Source organism: Mercenaria mercenaria, chromosome 3 (assembly GCF_021730395.1).
Source record: "Mercenaria mercenaria strain notata chromosome 3, MADL_Memer_1, whole genome shotgun sequence".
NCBI lineage: Eukaryota > Metazoa > Mollusca > Bivalvia > Venerida > Veneridae > Mercenaria > Mercenaria mercenaria.
In genome coordinates, this window is record NC_069363.1 from 91931707 (window position 1) to 91952318 (window position 20612).

The 20612-nt window shown below is 36.4% G+C and overlaps 1 protein-coding gene across 1 annotated transcript in view; it reads left to right on the forward strand.

Annotated features, from left to right (window-relative positions):
* Positions 1 to 2498: 2498 nt before the first annotated feature.
* Positions 2499 to 20612, forward strand: part of LOC123524047 (uncharacterized) — a 59920-nt gene continuing 41806 nt past the window's right edge. The window contains exons 1-2 of the mRNA XM_053539278.1: positions 2499 to 2552; positions 15615 to 15737. Of these exons, the coding sequence (XP_053395253.1) occupies positions 15641 to 15737 (97 nt within the window). The 5' untranslated portion in view covers positions 2499 to 2552; positions 15615 to 15640. The remainder of the gene's footprint in view (positions 2553 to 15614; positions 15738 to 20612) is intronic.

The window sequence follows — 20612 nt, forward strand, 5'->3', positions numbered from 1 at the left end:
ATAATAATAACAAGGTTTGATAAAAGTCTGGCATACAATGCCTAAGAAATAGTGCGGACAATTTTTTACCATATATATACATATGAAGAAAAAATAAATAAAGAGCCATAACTATGTGAAAAAAACATTCAAATAGAACGTGCTTTGCACATGCACAACTTGACTTGGTACCAGTGATAATTACAAGGTTTGATAAAAGTCTGGCATACAAGGTCTGAGAAATAGCGCGGACAATTTTTTTCCATATACATATAAAGAAAAAATAATAAAGACACATAACTAAGTGAAAAGTCATCCACATGGAACCTGCTTCGCACATGCACAACTAGGCTTGGCACTGATAACAATTAGGTTTGATGGAAATCTGGCAAATAGTTGCTGAGAAAACAATTCCGTCTACAGACGGACGGACCGACAGACGCACGTACGGACTGGAATCCAGTATAGCCCCCAGATACTAGTATCGGGGTGTATAATTAGGGCCCTTGTTCTACTTAAAAACTCTGGTTGAGGTTTTTTTCGTGCAAGTACCATCAATGCCATATCTCAGTAACCACTTGAAGTATTGGACTGAAACATCACACAAGTCTTCCCAGTGATCAAACCTATTAAAATAATAAAGTTAGAAAACTCGTTCTTGAATATATTACAAATTGTGGCCCGTGTTTTATTGTAACAGTTAATTCCATTGTGTCAAAGATGTTAATAGTCGAGCGCGCTGTCTTACGGAAAACTGATCAGTCGTTAAATTTTGATAAATCATGGGGTCATTTTTTAACGGTTAGTTAAATTTAAGGTGTGGTCGGACTTCGACAGGCACATCGAGACTTCCACACAGAAAGTATCTTTTCCGATCATAACAAGATATTCATAAGGGATATCTCTGTAAATTATAGTGATATCTCTTTAACACAAAGAAATGTATTTTTACGTTAATAAAGATATACAATGTATCTTTATGTTAAAGTATGGAAGCGTCTTAGTGCCAAGTTTGAAATATTTCTATCCCAGACTGTATGTGTCAGACATCGTTCTCGGCGCTGCACTTGTCAACGATTTCTGGTTAAGAGAATTTTAAAGGAAACAAAAACGCGTCAAGACATAATTTACGTCCATACTTTCAAAAATAGCCCATACAATATTCCTGTAACTGAACTTACAGTAAAACATGGCAGAAGGATCCGAATATTTTCAATCTTCTCTGTGACGAAGAGGACTTTGCTACTCACTGGCTGTAATTTTCCATTCAAAAATGTGCAGTTACTGTTTTTGTTTTTCATATTAGCATACTTTATAATACAAATAAATGTCTTGTGTTTTCAATGATCAAGCGCCATAATCCCGTTATCTCGTTGACAAAATAATAACTAAACCATATGTATTCTATAAGGCGTATTTCATTGCACATCGACCGATACTTTTGACTATTTTTACGTTTACTGTAAGGTACGTTTGTATTTTAAATGAATCAAACAAACTTGACTAAAAAAAAGAAGAAGACTTATTGAATGTATGAAGATGTGAAATATGTTAAATAAGAAAATATTCACAGAGTGTTGCTACAGAAATTTAAATAATATGCATGCCATATACAACATACACATGTACTATTTCCCAATTCTTACTGTACATTTATCATATTTCCCACATATACACACATTAATGTTGTTTAAAACATATTGAAATTTTAACAAAACCGAATCAGGCTAAGACACCATTTCATTTATTGTACGATCACTATCCATTTTTTAAAAGTCACAGAAATATTACATAAAAAGAAATGCTTTTACAAAACAAGCAAACTTGAATTTGACGTCGCGGGAGTGAGATAAAGCAATTACATAAATTGATAATACACTAAATTAGTGTAACAAAGCTTTGACGTCGACGTCGTTTAAGTATCGGAGACGTTGACCAAATTGACTTGTTTATAATAGCTAAAGTAAGTTGCTTTTTCGGCTGGAAAAGCTTACATGTGATAAATAGAGGATATTTGTTTGTTTTGAGTGAATATGGAATATATCTCACTGAGAAGTGAGAAAATTTCAAATATTTTCACGAGCGTTGTGGGAACATTCCATAAAATGGCATTTTCTGTCCAATATGCGTCTATGAGTAAATATCCGAGATAATTATGGTCTTAAAGTAATCAATGGTTTCTAGCGATGACCTATGCTATGAATTTTATCCACAAGAAAGTGCTTTTTGTAATTTTTTTGCAATTGACTTGCAGTGAGAACACCTCAGAGTGCACATGTCGAAAGTGGTTGAACAGGAATAGCGTTAAAACGAGAAGGTTTTGGTGGGGAAATCGTAGTACCGGGGGTAGCACTTTCAAATAGGTTTCGAATCATGTGCATGATATTTATAAAATGTATTGAATAACAAGCTTACGCCCCAATTTATAATTTTTGTTTACCTTTTCACTTTCACTTTCGAGCTTGTAGCGGGAACAAAATGACGTAGCGCGATCACGTGATTGGGCACACTGATAAAGGCCGAGGTGATCAGATTGGGTTTATACTGTGTGAGGAAGAGTGGTAGGAAGACAGGTATACATATTTTTTTTTTTTTTTTACACACAGTAGGCTGAAGTGCAACAACGTTACATATTAAATATACATCGTCAAAATATGAATTAACTATGTGCATACAAAGGAGTTCTTGCATTTATTTTAGGCCATTATTGATCTAGTTTCGGTTCTGTTCATTCCTTACTAATAGTAATAAATTTTAAATAGTTGTGCCATTTGTGGAATATCTTTCCAATGCATAAAGGTAAAGGGCTAGGTATTGTCTTAAAACTAAATTATTAAAATTGTATTAATATGGGCTCCGAATAGTAACAGGTTGGTATTTCCAGTTCTAAAAATAGAACATCATATCTATATTTAATGCTTACATATAACCTACCCACAGGTCCGCCCCCCCCCCCCCCCCCCCCATTTTTTATAAATACCCATAAAATTACTTTTATATTTTTGTTCGAAACTATTTATTTGATTGTAATATAAATATTTGATACTGTAGTGTTTTACAGGATTTGGATGATCATTTTTTATTTTTCAAAAAATGGGGGGTTGTAGTGTGTGGGGGGGTCCAGGTCACGCATCGGGCACCTGTGTAACCTACATGAAAATTTAAAAACATATGAAACATGTACATTTTTCTACAAAACAATTGTCAATATACTGATATAAACACTGAATTCTGGAAAACGACTGCTTATCCTTTACCCTGCTAAATTTATAAAATGGACTGGTCTGTCATTCTATTTGGGCAGCACCATTTATTATTTGAAGGGGTGTTCACTGAAAATTGACTGAATAGCGATCAGTGCAGAGTTAGACCATGATCAACCTGCAATGGATCTTGCATTCTTGGTCTGCACTGGTCGCAAAGGCAAACTCACCATTTTCAAAGAACTGTTACAATAATTTTTTCTTTATTTTGATGCATTTGCAATAATGTCCCAGTGCTGAAATTTCACCAAGCTGGATGGAAAATAGTTTTCAGCAATTGTTTATTTTTATTTCTTTACAAAAGACATACAAAATTTATAAAGTTGAACAACTTTTTCAGCATATTTTAAGTATCCATCATACAGGACAGTATGGCAGAACATATATTGGTCAAGTAGATTAAGATATTGTTTCGTTTATCTTGATATTTGTGTGTTTTGCTGATATATAGTCTTCAAAAACCTTAGCAAGTCCCAGCAAGCTCATGTACCTCATTAAATTTCAACATCACAAATGAATGAAACTTCAGACATGCCTTCCCCATGATAATACCAACTGAATGACCCAGGTTTCATACATTTTTAACTATTGCTTTCATTTTGATGAAATTATGCCCCATTCAATACCCTTTTTTAGCTCACCTGTCACAAAGTGACAAGGTGAGCTATTGTGACCGCTTGATGTCCGTCGTCAGTTGTTCGTCGTGCGTCAACAATTTCTAAAAAGATCTTCTTCTTGAAAACCACTGGGCAGAATTACACCAAACTTCACAGGAATGATCCTTGGGTGGTCCCCTTTCAAAATTGTTCAAAGAATTGAATTCCATGCAGAACTCTGGTTGCCATGGCAACCGAAAGGAAAAACTTTATAAATCTTCTTTTCAAAAACCAGAAGCCCTAGAGCTTAGATATTTGGTGTGAAGCATTGCCTAGTGGACCTCTACCAAGTTTGTTCAAATCGTGACCCCGGGATCAAAATTGACCCCGCCCCAGGGGTCACTTGATTTTACATAGGAAAATCTTAAAAAATCTTCTTCTCAAAAACCAGAAGCCTAGAGCTTAGATATTTGACATGTAGCATTGCCTAGTGGACCTCTACTAAATTTGTTCAAATCATGACCCCGGGGTCAAAATTGACCCTGCCCCAGGGGTCACTTGATTTTACATATGAAAATCTTCAAATAATTTCTAAAAATAAACCAGAAGGCCTAGAGCTTAGATATTTCACATGTAGCATTGCCTAGTGGACCTCTACAAAATTTGTTCAAATCATGACCCCCGGGGTCAAAATTGACCCCGCCCCAGGGGTCACTTGATTTTACATAGGAAAATCTTAAAAAATCTTCTTCTCAAAAACCAGAAGCCCTAGAGCTTAGATATTTGACCTGTAGCATTGCCTAGTGGACCTCTACTAAAGTTGTTCAAATCATGACCCCGGGGTCAAAATTGACCCCACCCCAGGGGTCACTTGATTTCACATATGAAAATCTTAAAAAAAATTCTAAAAATAAACTAGAAGGCCTACAGCTTAGATATTTGACATGTAGCATTGCCTAGTGGTCCTCTACAAAATTTGTTCAAATCATGACCCCCAAATTGGCCCCGCCTCATGGGGTTACTTGATTGTACATAGAAAAATCTTCAAAATTTTCTAAAAATATCCAGGAAATCACTAGGTCAAACATGTTTACACTGTTATGGTGTATTATGGTGTGTTTCTCAGGTGAGCGACCTAGGGCCATCTTGGCCCTCTTGTTTTTTCTCTTTTCTTTTTTTTTTTCTCAACAAAATTGTGTTCCCGATTGTTATCAGTTAGTATCTCAGTAACTACACAGTACACATCATAACTAAATGAAACTACACTTCTTTGCCATGATAATGGCAACATTATGCCCCTCAGTATAAGCACATGTATACAGATCACAACTGAATAAAACTTCACCCTTGCCAAGGTAATACCAACTGAATGACATATATTTCCCATAATCCTAGCTTGCTTTCATTTTGGCAACATTATGCCCAGTTTTGTACTTAATTCATCTTTTTCTCTCTTTTTTTTTTTTTAACAATATTCTGATTGCAATTGTCAGCAAGTTAGTATCTCAGTAACTTTAGTTTAATTTTGACTCTTTAAGATTTCAATTTTATATTGACTTAGATTAGGAATATCAGCATGATTTGCTTTACTTTATGATTCCCCACCAAATGTGGGGGATATTGTTTAGGCATTGTCCGTCTGGCTGTTCGTCTGTCATGTGGGTGCGTCTGTATGCCTGTTCGCATTTAAAAATGCTTGTAATTAAAAAAGTATTTTAGCTAGGTTCACTAAACCTCACAATTAATTAGCACATGACCTTTGCTTACATATAGTATTATCCCTCTAGATCTTAGGTAAAAGCAGATCTTTTCCCCTTGATTTTGTAAATAGATGAAAATGCTTCTACTTAAAAAAGTATTTTGGCTAGAATAACCAAACCTCAGCCTCTCATAATTATGAGTTAGTACATAACCTTTGCTCACTTACTTTGTTATCTGATCCTTGACCCAGCAAAATAGAGCTTTTCCCCTTCATTTGGTTAAAAAAAATGAAAATACCTATAAATCAAAAAGTATTTTGGCTAGAATGACCAAACCTATCATAATTGTTAATCAGCACGGGATCTTTGATCACATGTAGTATTATCCCACCTGGACACAGTAAAAGCATAGATACTGTATTATCCCCCTTGACTCAGTAAAAACAGACAGATTTTTGACTGTATTTAAGTAACCTGTGGATGGATCTTCATGAAACTTTACACAAATGTAGATCTGTATTGGGCAGTGGTGCATGTGCACTTTCCTCTGGATCGCTTCAGTAACCAGAGTTGTTGCCCTTTAACTGTTTTACAATCCATAAATCCCCACATATCAAAGTAATCCATTGATGGATCTTCATGAAATATTTCATGTAACATGTGCACTAGAGCGGTGCTTATCTTTCATCAGGATTTCTTCAGTAAATGCAGAGTTATTGCCCATTTACTGCAGAGTTATTGCCCTTAATGGTTCTAAAATTCATATATTCCCACTAAACAAAGTAAACCTTTGATGGATCTTATTGAAACTTAATGCAAATATAGATTACTGTAGGGCAGAGTTTTTCCCCTTGCTTTGGAAAAATAGGAACCACCGAAATAGCACAGTGCTACGCATACATAACTTGTGTTAGACATCTTTCACTATATCTTTGTTAATTATGCCTCCCTTCTAAAAAGGAGGGGTATATTGTTTTGCAGATGTCTGTCGGTCGGTCTGTCGGCCGGTATGTAGACCAATCCATTTTCGGATGATAACTCGGAATGCTTGGACCAAGGAACATGAAAGTTGATGACCCCTATTGATTTTGAGATCAGTATGTCAAAGGTCAAGGTCACAGTGACCCGGAACAGTTAAATGGTTTCCGGATGATAACTCAAGAACGCTTGGGCCAAGGATCATGAAACATGATAGGAAAGTTGATCATGACCAGCAAATGACCTGTATTGATTTTGAGGTCAGTAGGTCAAAGATCAAGGTCACAGTGACCCGAAACAGTTAAACGGTTTCCGGATGATAACTCAAGAATGCTTGGGCCTCGGATTGTGAAAGTTGATAGGGAGGTTGGTCATCACTAGCAGATGACCCCTATTAATTTTGAGATCAGTATGTCAAAGGTCAAGGTCACAGTGACCAGGAACAGTAAAACGGTTTCCTGACGATGTTTCAAGAACGCTTGGGCCTAGGATCAGGAAAATTGAGAGGGAGATTGATCATGACCAGCAGATGACCTCTATTGATTTTGAGGTCATTAGGTCAAAGTTCAAGGTCACATTGGCCAGGAACAGATGAACAGTTTCCGGACAATAACTCAAGAACGCTTAGGCCAAAGATCATGAAAGTTGATAGAGAGGTTAATCATGACCAGCTGATGACACCTGTTGATTTTGAGGTCAGTAGGTCAAAGGTGAAGGTCACATTGAACCAGAACAGTAGAACTTTTGTTTACAGTGAGCAAATAATTTCTGTTCCTTGTGCAATTACTGAATGCATCAATGGGGGCATTTCGTGTTCTACGAGCTCTTGATATTAATGGATTTTATTCAGACTTAAAAATAGTTCTTCCACATCACGGCCCTCATCATATGACTTAAAGTCCATAACTCTGGCACAAATATTTCATGAATTATGTCCCCTTTTTCCTTAGAATTTTAGGGTAGTTTTGATGCTGTCTCACCATATCTCTGTTGTAACTAAATGGGTTTGTTTCAAACTTAAAATGGTTGTTCAAAATCATCATCCACATCATGTGACAGAAGGTCCATAACTCTCGCACCAATATTTCATGAATTATGCCCCCTTTTTACTTTTTATTAGCTCAACTATGTGAAGAATAGTCTAGCTATTCTACTCACCCTGGCGTCAGCGTCACACCTTGGTTAAAGTTTTGCATGAAAGTTCATATGGCTATCATTTAAAGGCATATAGCTTTGAAACTTATTTTTTCTTTTTCTAGGTCAATAACCAACCTCACTGGGTCAAGTCCCATAACTCTGACATGTATTTTGGGAAAATTATGCCCCCTTTTAGACTTAGAAAATTCTGGTTAAAGTTTTACATGCAAGTTACTATCTTCAAAATTAATGCAGATATTGAAATGAAACTTCACATGTGTCTTCAAGGTTATAAAACTAGTTGATAGCATCAAGTCCAATAACTCTGACATCTGACATGAATTTTTTGCCAAATTTAATAATGCCCCCTATTGGACTTAGAAAATCCTGGTTAAAGTTTTGCGTGCAAGTACATACTAAGCTATTACTTAAAGGCATATAGATTTAAAACTTATTTTTAGCTCACCTGAGCCAAAGGCTCATGGTGAGCTTTTGTGACCGCTCAATGTCCGGCGTCCGTCGTGCGTTGTCCGTCCGTCAACATTTCCTAAAAAAATCTTCTTCTTGAAAACCACTAGGCAGAATTACACCAAACTTCACAGGAATGATCCTTGGGTGGACCCTTTCAAAATTGTTCAAAGAATTGAATTCCATGCAGAACTCTGGTTGCCATGGGAACCGAAAGGAAAAACTTTAAAAATCTTCTTGTCCAAAACCACAGGGCCTAGGGCTTTGATATCTGGTGTGTAGCATCATCTAGTGGTCCTCTACCAAAATTGTTCAAATTATTCCCCTAGGGTCAAATATGACCCCGCCCCGGGGGTCACATGGTTTATATAGACTTATATAGGGAAAACTTTGAAAATCTTCTTGTACAAAACCACATGGCCTAGGGCTTTGATATTTGGTTTGTAGCATCATCTAGTGGTCCTCTACCAAGATTGTTCAAATTATCCCCCTAGGGTCAAATATGGCCCCGCCCCGGGGGTCCCAAGTTTTACATAGACTTATATAGGAAAAAAAGTTAAAAAATCTTCTTGTCTGAATTAAACCACAACACTTAGACGTTTGATATTTGGCTTGTAGCATTGTCTTATGGTCCTCAACCAAAATTGTTCAAATTGTACCCCTTGGGTGAAAAGAGGCCCTGCCCTGGGGGTCCCAAGTTTTATATAGACATATATAGGAAAAAGCTTTAAAAATCTTCTTGTCTGAAACAATACGACCTAGGCTTTTGATATTTGGTATGATGCATTGTCTAGTAGTCCTCTACCAAAATTGTTCAAATTATGCCCCTGGGGTTAAAAGAGGCCCCGCCCTGGGGTCACGTAGTTACTATGTGAGTTATATAGGAAAAATACTTAAAAAATTATCTGATCCTATTTCCAAGACTGTTTAATTATAATTACCTGATGACCCCAAGTAATATGATGTCACTTGACTGAGACCTTGACCTACTGACCTACTTTCTTGTTTTTTTTCATCAGTTGGTGGGCTATTAAAATCACTCTGCGTCCGTGGTCCGTCCGTCCGTCATTCCGTCCGTCCGTCCGTTAACAATTTCTCGTTATCGCATCTCCTCAGAAACTACTGGGGGGATTTTGACCAAACTTTGTCAGAATGATGTATTGGTACCCTAGTTGTGTCCCCCTGAAAATCAGACTGGGTCAACAATTTATGAGTGAGTTATGGCCCTTTGTTTATTTCTATAATTTACATAGATTTATATAGGGAAAAACTTTGAAAACCTTCTTGTCCAAAACCACAGAGCCTAGGGCTTTGATATTTGGTATGAAGCATTATCTAGTGGTCCTCTACCAAGATGATTCAAATTATTTCTCTGGGGTCAAATATGGCCCCGCCCTGGGGGTCACATGGTTTATATAGACTTATATATAGGGAAAAACTTTGAAAAACCTCTTGTCCAAAACCACAGGGCCTAGGGCTTTGATATTTTGTATGTGACATCATCTAGTGGTCTTCAACTAAGATTGTTCAAATTATACCCCTAGGGTCAAATATGGCTCCACCCTGGGGGTCATATGGTTTACATAGACTTATATAGGGAAAAACTTTGAAAATCTTCTTGTCCAAACCACAAAGCCTAGGGCTTTGATACTTGTAATGTAGCATCATCTAGTGGTTCTCTACCAAGTTTGTTCAAATTAACCCCCTAGGGTCAAATATGGCCCCGCCTCAGGGGTCACATGGTTCATATAGACTTATATAGGGAAAAGCTTTTAAAATCTTCTTGTCAATAACTACAACATTCAAATTTGGACCACATGTATATTTTTGAGTGGCAAGATGAACCTTGACATGAGTTGACCTTGATTTTGACCTAGTGACCTACTTTCACATTTCTGTAGCTACAGCCTTCAAATTTGGACCACATGCATAGTTTTGTGCACTTGAAAAAACTTTGACCTTGATTTTGACCTAGTGACCTATTTTCACATTTTTGAAGGTACAGGTATCAAATATGGACCATATGCATAGTTCCGTGTTTCAAAATGAAATTTGACATTGATTTTGACCTAGTGACCTACTTTCACATTTTTGAAGGTACAGTCTCCAAATTTGGACCACATGCATAGTTTTGTGTTCCGAAATGAAATTTGACCTTGATTTTGACCCAGTGACCTACTTTCTCATTTCTCAAGCTACAGCCTTCAAATTTGGACCACATGCATGGTTTTATGTACCAAAACAAACTTTGACCTTTACATTGACCTAGTGACCTACTTTCACATTTTTGAAGGTACAAGCTTCAAATTTGGACCACATACATAGTTCTGTATTCTGAAATAAAATTTGACCTTGATTTTGACCTAGTGACCTACTTTCACATTTCTCAAGCTACAGCCTTCAAATTTGGACCACATGCATAGTTTTGTGTACCGAAATGAACTTTGACCTTAAGATTGACCTAGTGACCTACTTTCACATTTCTGTACCTACAGGCTTCAAATTTAGACCACATGCATAGGATTGTGTACCGAAACAAACTTTGACCTTGACATTGACCTAGTGACCTACTTTCACATTTTTGAAGGTACAGGCTTCAGATTTGGACCACATGCATAGATTTGTGTTTTGAAGTGAAATTTGACCCTTGATTTTGACCTAGTGACCTACTTACACATTTCTCAAGCTACAGCCTTCAAATTTGGACCACTTGCATAGTTCTGTTTACCGAAACAAACTTTGACCTTAAGATTGATCTAGTGACCTACTTTCACATTTCTCAAGCTACAGCTTTCAAATTTGGACCACATGCACAGTGTTGTGTACGGAAATGAAATTTGACCTGGAGCTAGTCAGTAAGTCTTGAAATTTGGAACACTAAAAAAGGGAACATTGGTGGGCGCCAAGATCACTCTGTGATCTCTTGTTTAAGATACAGCCTTGAAATTTTGATGACATACACAGTTTTGCACTCAAATTATAAAACTGAATTTCATTGACCATGAATGTGACCTACTGACTTTCTTAATATTTTATCATCAGTTTGACATTTGAAACATGTAGCTCATAATTACTCAGGTGAGCGGGCCAGGGTCACCATGACCCTTTTGTTTCTTTTTCTAGATGAATTAGTCAATTACCAACCTCACTGGGTCAAGTTCCATAACTCTGACATGTATTTTGGGCAAATTATGCCCCCTTTTAGACTTAGAAAGTTCTGGTTAAAGTTTTGCGTGCAAGTTACTATCTGCAAAACAATGCAGATATTAAATTGAAACTTCACATGTGTCTTCAGGGTTATAAAACTAGTTGATTGCATCAAGTCCCATAATTCTGACATGTATTTTGAGCAAATTATGCCCCATTTTGGACTTAGAAAACTTCTGGTTAAAGTTTTGCATGCAAGTTACTATCTCCAAAACTAATGCAGATACTGGATTGAAACTCTATAGATATTTTAACATTAGAGTAATATTCCTGCTTCTGGGACAATGATTCAAATAGTCAGGCACTGGCTGTTTTATGGACAGTTCTTGTTTAGAATTTCGGATGATTTTCACTGGGTTACCCTTTGATTATTCAACATCAGTACACTGTAGTACCATTTCTTGTCAGGAGTATTCCTCAACGACCACTGGATGCAATGCGTTGAAACTTCATAGGAGGCTTTAATTTTAGGAGGAGATGGACATACTGTTTTCTTGTTCTGATCGGAGAATTTTTGTTGAGCCTGCTGGCAAAAGCGGAGACATAGTCGTCCAAATGGCTGTTTGGTGTTTGTGCGTGCATGCGTCTGTCCGGATTTGTTTGTCTGGATCATAACTTTAACTTTCATGGAGCAATCTTATTTATATTTGGCATGAATGTTAACCTCAGTGAGACAGAATGTCATGCGCAAACCTCAGGTTCCTATCTCAAAGGTCAAGGTCACAGTTGGAGGTGAAAGGTCATGTCAGATCTTGACAGCATATCCGGACCATAACTTTGACAATTGCATGGAGCAGTCTTATTTACATTAAGCATGAATTTAAAATCAGTGAGACGGAGTGTCATGCGCAAACCCCAGTTCCTATCTCAGAGGTCAAGGTCACAGTCGGAGGTCAAAGGTCATGTCAGATCTTGACAGCATGTCCAGACCATAACTTTGACAATTGCATGGAGCATTCTTATTAATATTTAGCATGAATTTAACATCAGTGAGACGGAGTGACATGCACAAACCCCAGGTTCCTATCTCAGAGGTCAAGGTCAAAGTCGGAGGTCAAAGGTCATGTCAGATCTTGACAGGTGGCGGGCTCAACATATTGCTGTGGGCATCTAGTTTACAGAGTTATTGCCCTTTGATTAATCAATTGTACCATTTCTTGTCCAGAATATTCCTCAGCAACCAATAGCTGGAATTCTTTAAAATTTCATTGGAAGCTTCACTCTTAAGAGGAGATCCATATTTTGTTTTCATGTTCTGGTCAGATGGTTTTTCACATTGCCCTTTTATCATTCAACACAGTATACTATAGTACCATTTCTTGTCCAGCATTTTCCTCAGCAATCACCAGCTGGAATTCATTGAAACTTAAGAGGAAGCTTCACTCTCAAGAGGTGATGTGCCTATGTCTTCATATTCCAGTCAGATGATTTTTCACTGAGTTATTGCCCTTTGATTATTCAACATTAGTACAATATAGCACCATTTATTGTCCGGAGTATTCCTTAGTAACCACTGGATGGAATCCAGTGAAAATTCATAGGATGCTTCACTCTTAAGAGGAGGTGCACATAAAATTATCATTTTCATGTTCTGATGGGATGTTATTACCCTTTGATACTAGTAATTCGACATTAGTAAACTATATGTGCCCAGTCAGTGTATTCCACTTTCGTTCTTTTAATATGCAATAATCATATTTCATGGAGTATCAGTCGGTTTCTAGCTAAGCATTGAATACAATCGCTGGATGGATCTTCATAAAACTTGGTTTACAGCATCATTATAAAGTCTTCTGAGACTCCCACTTTCGTTCAAATGGGAACACCCCTCACCCTCTCTCCTCCACCCCCCACCCAGCCCCGCCTTAAGCGGAATTCTGATATAAGAAAATTAAACAGACTCCTACTACTACTGATTCCAATTTAAAGGACCAGAAAATATAACAACACTGAATCTAAGTACAGGATGACTAATTACATCAGCCAAGGACTGAAGAAGTTGAAAAATTTGTTAATTTATAGCATTTATCATTAGCTATTTGTCATTTAGCATTTAGTATATGGCATAAAACCTTTAGTATGAAGCCTTTATTAAGGATTAAGTACATGTAGTTGGCATTTAAGTGTTAAATATTTGTCATTTAGCATTTGGCAATTAGCATGGCAAACTGGCTTTCCATACCTTCCTAGCAGTGTAGACATCAAGTAAAGGTATTTTAACTTTGACCTCCAAATGTGACTGACTTTGTTGTAGCAATACCTGATGAGGTAAACAATTGATGCTAGTGAAGACAATATGGACACAAATTATGGACAGACAAACCGATGGGCATGACTGTGTGACTCTTACATAGCAGCAGGAAGGTCTAATACGGGGAGTAGAAACTCCGTATAAATCAATACATTTATCTGTACTATGCTGTCGTCCATACCTGTAAATATCAACCAGTCGTTAGCGATCGATATTTTGTTTTCGCCACTATCGATTAGCGCGTAATTAGCATATTACCTCATGTTAATCATGGAGCTATAACACTTATTGTTCAAAGGGTTTACCAGTCACATGTTAAGTGGTGATAATTAGATGATCAGAGATTGATCTAAAGGGATTCTGAAGCAAAAACAGCATGCGACTGCATGTGGTGATATGCTTAATTATTATGAATTAACTCGAGCTCACTTCCCTGAAGAAATATTTTACCACGTAACTTCAAACCTTTATCAAAGGGCCGATTTTTGTTGGATTTGAATATAAAAAAATGGAAAATAACAGAAAGCTGACAATTTTCTTAATCTTGTAGAGCCATAATTATAATTATTGTTTATAATGTCAGATTTCTACATACAGAAACAAACATTCTTCTTGAACGTAGGGAATGTTTCAAACGAAATTGTTTAAACTCCAAAAATTAGTTTAATAAATTTAATCTTAAAACTGATGTGTGAAAAATACAATGTATTTAAATCAAAATAACAATATTTTTTTTTTGAAAAAAGGCCGACAACGAAGTTACATTTAGTATTCCGAACTTTTAGATAAAACTGCAGAAAATCATCTAGGTTTAACACGCATTTAAATGGTGAAGAACAGAGCAATATCATAAACAAATATTTTCAGGCAACAGTTTACAGTTTTGACTTGCTATTTTCATTAAAATATGTCCTAATTTTTTTATTCTAAATACTCTGAATCAACAAGGCAAATATCATGTAAAAAACGACATCTTTCTCTCTGGGTAAGACAAGTCTAGATTTAGCCATTTTAACAGGGCGAAAAGTAACATTAAAGTAGATATTTTCCATTTAAAAACAGATGCAGGCAATAATTTCATGGCAGAACTTTTGTTTTCAACAAAAAATTCAACAAATGCTTTCCCAGATTTTCACTGAAAGGACGAGTTAAACTGTAAGGCGTAAGTGTTTGAGTAATAGCAGAATAACCTACGGCATACGCTTCAATTGGATGACAGCATCAGATAAGATAAATGCCTGTTTCCAGTCCCCATATCAGTTGTTCCAGATAGCAGCCATATACTTTGTATCTGGAAGTATAATGAAAAGACACTCCTGTAGGATCCTCTTTTAGTTAGATTCATTTTGAATTACAGAGCTAAATATATGAGAGAAAAAATGTTTATTTTCTCTAAAATGTTTATCTCTCCAATAGTAATGACCAGTGGCATAACAATATGAACCATTTTGGTACTGTCTTTGGTTGACTACCGGACAATTTATCTTTATTATACAAGTTTGAAATTCTTCTTCTCTGAAGCCATAATAGCTAGAGCTTTGATATTTAGCATGTGATGTAAGGGTTTGACTCTCTACCATAATTGTTCAGATTATTGCCTTAGGGTTAAAAATGGCCACACCTCGGTGTTTGACATGTACTTACTATAGGCTTATAGATAAGAAACCTTGAAATTCTTTGAATATCTTCTTCTCTGAATCCATAATAGCTAGAGCCTTGATATTTCTATAAACCTAACTCTGTACTTGTACCATTACCTTATGCAACCACACTTGAAGCCTTTTACACAGGTGAGCACTTTATGGTCAATGACCCTCTTATTTATCGTATGTTAGCATTATCTGCAGAGAAATTTCTTCTTTCATTACCTATTACAATGTCGGTTTGATGAACATTTTCCATACATGTAAAAACATCAAAGTGCAATACCAAAAGTATGATATGGCATTATTTCTCTCCCACAATGACCAACCTGTGATAATTAAAAATTATTTAATGAGTGATATTCAGTTTACTTAACAAATTTGTATTTCAGATTTACATAGATTGATACAACATACAATGGGAGATAACTCTGGGGCCCATGGGGCCCCAGGTCATTTTAACAATGACACCAGCAGACACACAGAAGTGAACAACAGCAGAAATAATGTTCAAGGTAAGCTACTATTTGTAAAAGTCATACAAAAATGAAGTAAGGTGGACTTTGTTTATTATTCTATCAAGCATTCTTAGTGGGCATGTGTCATTAAATGTTGACAACATTCTTGCTATTTTCATATTAATTAAAAACTGATGAATTAACAAAGATTGCTAATCTGGATGTAATACGAGAAAACTAGTATTGTAAAAAAAAGCTGTTTTGTAAATATGTTACAAGAATTAAGACGATGAAAGCTGGCATCGGCATTGGGCCAGCATTTTTAGCTCATCTGATTTTTTGAAAAAAAAATGATGAGTTATTGTCATCACTTGAGCGGTTGTCGGCGTCGGCGTCTGCGTCGGCGTTGCCTGGTTAAGTTTTATGTTTAGGTCAGCTTTTCTCCTAAACTATCAAAGCTATTGCTTTGAAACTTGGAAGACTTGTTCACCATCATAAGCTGACCCTGTATAGCAAGAAACATAACTCCATCTTGCTTTTTGCAAGATTTATGGCCCCTTTTGTACTTAGAAAATATCAAATTTCTTGGTTAAGTTTTATGTTTAGGTCAACTTTTCTCCTAAACTATCAAAGCTATTGCTTTGAAACTTGGAATACTTGTTCACCATCATAAGCAGACCCTGTACATCAAGAAACATAACTCCATCTTGCTTTTTGCAAGAATTATTGCCCCTTTTGGACTTAGAAAATCAGTTTTCTTGGTTAAGTTTTATGTTTAGGTCAGCTTTTATCCTTAACTATCAAAGCTATTGCTTTGAAACTTGCAACACCTGTTCACCATCATAAGCTGACCCTGTACAGCAAGAAACATAACTCCATCCTGCTTTTTGCAAGATTTATGGCCCCTTTTGGACTTAGAAAATATCAGATTTCTTGGTTAAGTTTTATGTTTAGGTCAACTTTTTCTCTTAAACTATCAAAGCTATTGCTTTGAAACTTGCAACACTTGTTCACCATCATAAGCTGACCCTGTACAGCAAGCAACATAACTCCATCCTGCTTTTTGCAATAATTATGGCCCCTTTTGGACTTAGAAAATCATTTTCTTGGTTGAGTATTATGTTTAAGGCAACTTTTCTCATAAACTATCAAAGCTATTGCTTTAAAACTTGCAACAGTTTTTCACAATCATAAGTGGACACTGTACATCAAGAAACATAACTCTATCCTGCTTTTTGCAAGAATGATGGCCCTTTTTAGACTTAGAAAATCATGGGTAGGACAATATTTCTATTATACAAAAAAAAAATCTGATGAGCGTCAGCACCCGCAAGGCGGTGCTCTTGTTTTATTTTCTGGTTTACAGGAGATTTTTCAAAAAGTTTGGGTCGAGGGGGGGTGGGTGTGGGGGGACAAATAAAAATAAAAATAAAAATCCCAATTTTGAGCAGTCGACCAAATAAATAAAAATAAAACGTCCAAAAGGATACAATTTTTTTTATTTTTTGTACACCACAGAAAACAAAAGCTTTCAAGCTTAAATTGCATACACACAAATGAACTATTCTGAACTGGTTTATATCTCATCATCCCAGTATCCTGTTGTTTTCTTTATGTGTAGCTCAATTGTATGAATAATGCCATTTTCAAAGTCACCAAGGATATGTATTATTTGTGTTTTTTGTGTGTATCTATTTTGTAGTAAAAATAGACTTGTGGAAACATTTTTCATAATAAAATATACAGATACCACAGTTGACATGTAAGAACATTGCATAATGTTTATTATAAAAACTGCTATTAAAATGGGGATATACAATGACTACTTTAGGTCTGCATCCTGCATACATGCATATTAATTGGCCGTAGATGCAAAGTCTTAAAAGACAGGCATTGTCATACTAGAAAGCCAAAATTATGAATTGATAAAAGTTATGCACGCTGGCTTTAAAATTAAATAGCTTTGGGTAAGTTTCAGTGGCTTGAATATTGTTTTATATTTTGCCGATTGTCAGTGCCACCTATATTGTACAACAAGTGAAAACAGTCTGAATTTTGGTCAGATAAAATGTGTACAAAATAACAACCTTATCGGTTGATGTTCAAACAACAGTATTGGAGATTTATAAGTCACTCTTCACTGAGATGGGACTTGGACTTAGTAAGTTATGAGTCCGAAAAACATTTATTACTGGATATGTCATTATGTGTTCCTCAGTGTCAAAGGCACATGTACGAGATTTGTTGTCTGTATATTATAATTGGACAATGATCAAATTCATGTGGGACTGTCAGAAAAATACCACAATTGATAAAAAGGAAAGAAACCAAAGAAATGGCAAAATGGAAGAGCAAAAGTGAGTATCAACTAACAACTTGCTAAACATATATTTTTTTTCACTTTGAAGTCTTGGGGGTTAGAGCAGAAAAAATAACTAATACCACAATTTTCAGTAGTTCTGTTCAAAACAAAGTGCAATTTCAATGTAAAATGACACGTCCCTGCAAATGCTTGACAAAGATACATGTGATAAAAAATTCAAACTACATGTAGTCAAAATAATTGGACAGTCAGATTAATGGTTGTTTAATACGTTTAACAGGCAATCTAATCCAAGTGGAGATACTGCCCATATGAAAAGATTATCTCAATATTTCCTAGGATCCCGTCAAATTAGTTTGACTAAAGTTCTAGCCAGGTACTGTAACTCAAGATAATTATCAAACATGAAACTCCCAGCAATATTCTAACGAGTCCTGTTCACTTGAAGTATACTGTTAAAATCTGTAGGAAGACCCTTTGAAAGTATGTTTGGGACAAACATTCAGACACTATATGTCACATGTATGTGATACGCCAGATTTTTCAACATCTGGACAGCGTTGATAGTGAAGGTCATTTTTCGTATGTGATTATTCCTAATGTTGAGCTTTAGGTGCTGTAATTTCTACTCCGATCTAATTTGTTTACAATACTTGTTATCTCTGCAAACTTATTCCGAAGATTATTGTCTGTTAACTTGTATATTTTTCCTATTTAATTTCACACAGTTTACATTCATGGAGGCCGCCATTTTTCATGCGTCTGCTGATCTTGATTAAAAATCTCTACCTTACAGTTAAACTTTTATTTTTGGCAGCAGCAATTATGAACGGTCGGCAGGTAAAATGAAAATAAAAGTACTGAACATGACTTTTATTTTTATTTTGTTTTGTCAAAAAATAGGGTCAGCTCTCCCATAAACCAGAAAATTAAAAAATGCTGGCCTTGGCGTCAGAAATAGACACCTAATGTTAACAGTTCATGGCATTAGCTCATATCTGTGTCATTACTATTCACAACTGAATGAAATACTTCCAAGCCAATGACATAGGTTCCTATGTTCCTTTTTGTATGCCCGTCTTGAAAAAATGGGACAATTGTCCATCCTGATTTTCCATCTCAAGACTCTTAAAGTACAGCTTTCAAACTTTATGGGATGACACCACCTGTTGTTTTTGGCATTGGCATCAAAAGGTCAAAGGTCAAAGTTACAGTGACCTGTAAAAATGTTTTCAGGTTTCTAAGTCATATAGTTTGAAAGTCGTAGCTATTCAAAGAGTAATACCAGTTTCAGTTCACTTTCTTTATTGTCTTCGTATCCCCCATCCTCATCCAGTTCCCCACCTCAACATACCCTTGCTCCAACTCCCCACATACCCTATTTCCCCACCCATTTATATTTTTTCAGTTACTGGTAAGTTTTAATGCCCCCACCTTAATGTTGGGCGCATTTATAGCATTGGTGCTGCCCATACATCCGTCCATACGAATGTACATACATCCGTCTGTCCGTCCACAAATCTGGATCCTTCAGTTACTCAAAAATTGTTCAGGCTAGGTTCATAAAACTTGGTGCATGAATAGAGGGCAGTATATGTAGATTATGCATGTACATGACTTATTCTTGTAGGTCAAAGGTCAAGTAAAATTGTATCTGCTCCATAACTTAAATGCATTGATGGATTATCTGAGTGCTACACAGAAATGCTCCCCATGAATAGACAATGTTTTAACATAGGACCTATGCTTGTCGGTCAAAGGTCAAGGCCACTATTGAAAGTTTTCGACCGGTAGGGGACATCTGTATTGCCACTGCAATACATGGACACTTGTTTTTAGCTCACCTGAGCCAAAAGCTCATGGTGAGCAATTGTGACCGCTCAATGTCCGTCGTCAGTCGTGCATCGTGTGGTGTGCGTCGTGTGTCCGTCAACATTTTCTAAAAAAATCTTCTTCTTGAAAACCACTGGGCAGAATTACACCAAACTTCACAGGAATAATCCTTGGATGACTCCCTTTCAAAGTTGTTCAAAGAATTGAATTCCATGCAGAACTCTGGTTGCCATGGCAACCGAAAGGAAAAACTTCAAAAATCTTCTTGTCCAAAACCACAGGGCCTAGGGCTTTGATATCTGGTGTGTAGCATCATCTAGTGGTCCTCTACAAAAATTATTCAAATTATCCCCCTAGGATCAAATACGGCCCCGCCCAGGGGGTCACATGGTTTATATAGACTTATATAGGGAAAACTTTGAAAATCTTGTTGTACAAAACCACATGGCCTAGGGCTTTGATATTTGGTATGTAGCATCATCTAGTCGTCATCTACCAAACTTGTTCAAATTATCCCCCTAGGGTCAAATATGGCCCCGTCCCAGGGGTCACATGGTTTATATAGACTTATATAGGGAAAACTTTGAAAATCTTGTTGTACAAAACCACATGGCCTAGGGCTTTGATATTTGGTATGTAGCATCATCTAGTGGTCCTCTACCAAAAACTTTAAAATTATCCCCCAGGGTCAAATATGGCCCCACCCAAGGGGTCACATGGTTTATATAGACTTATATAGGGAAAACTTTGAAAATCTTCTTGCACTAAACCACATG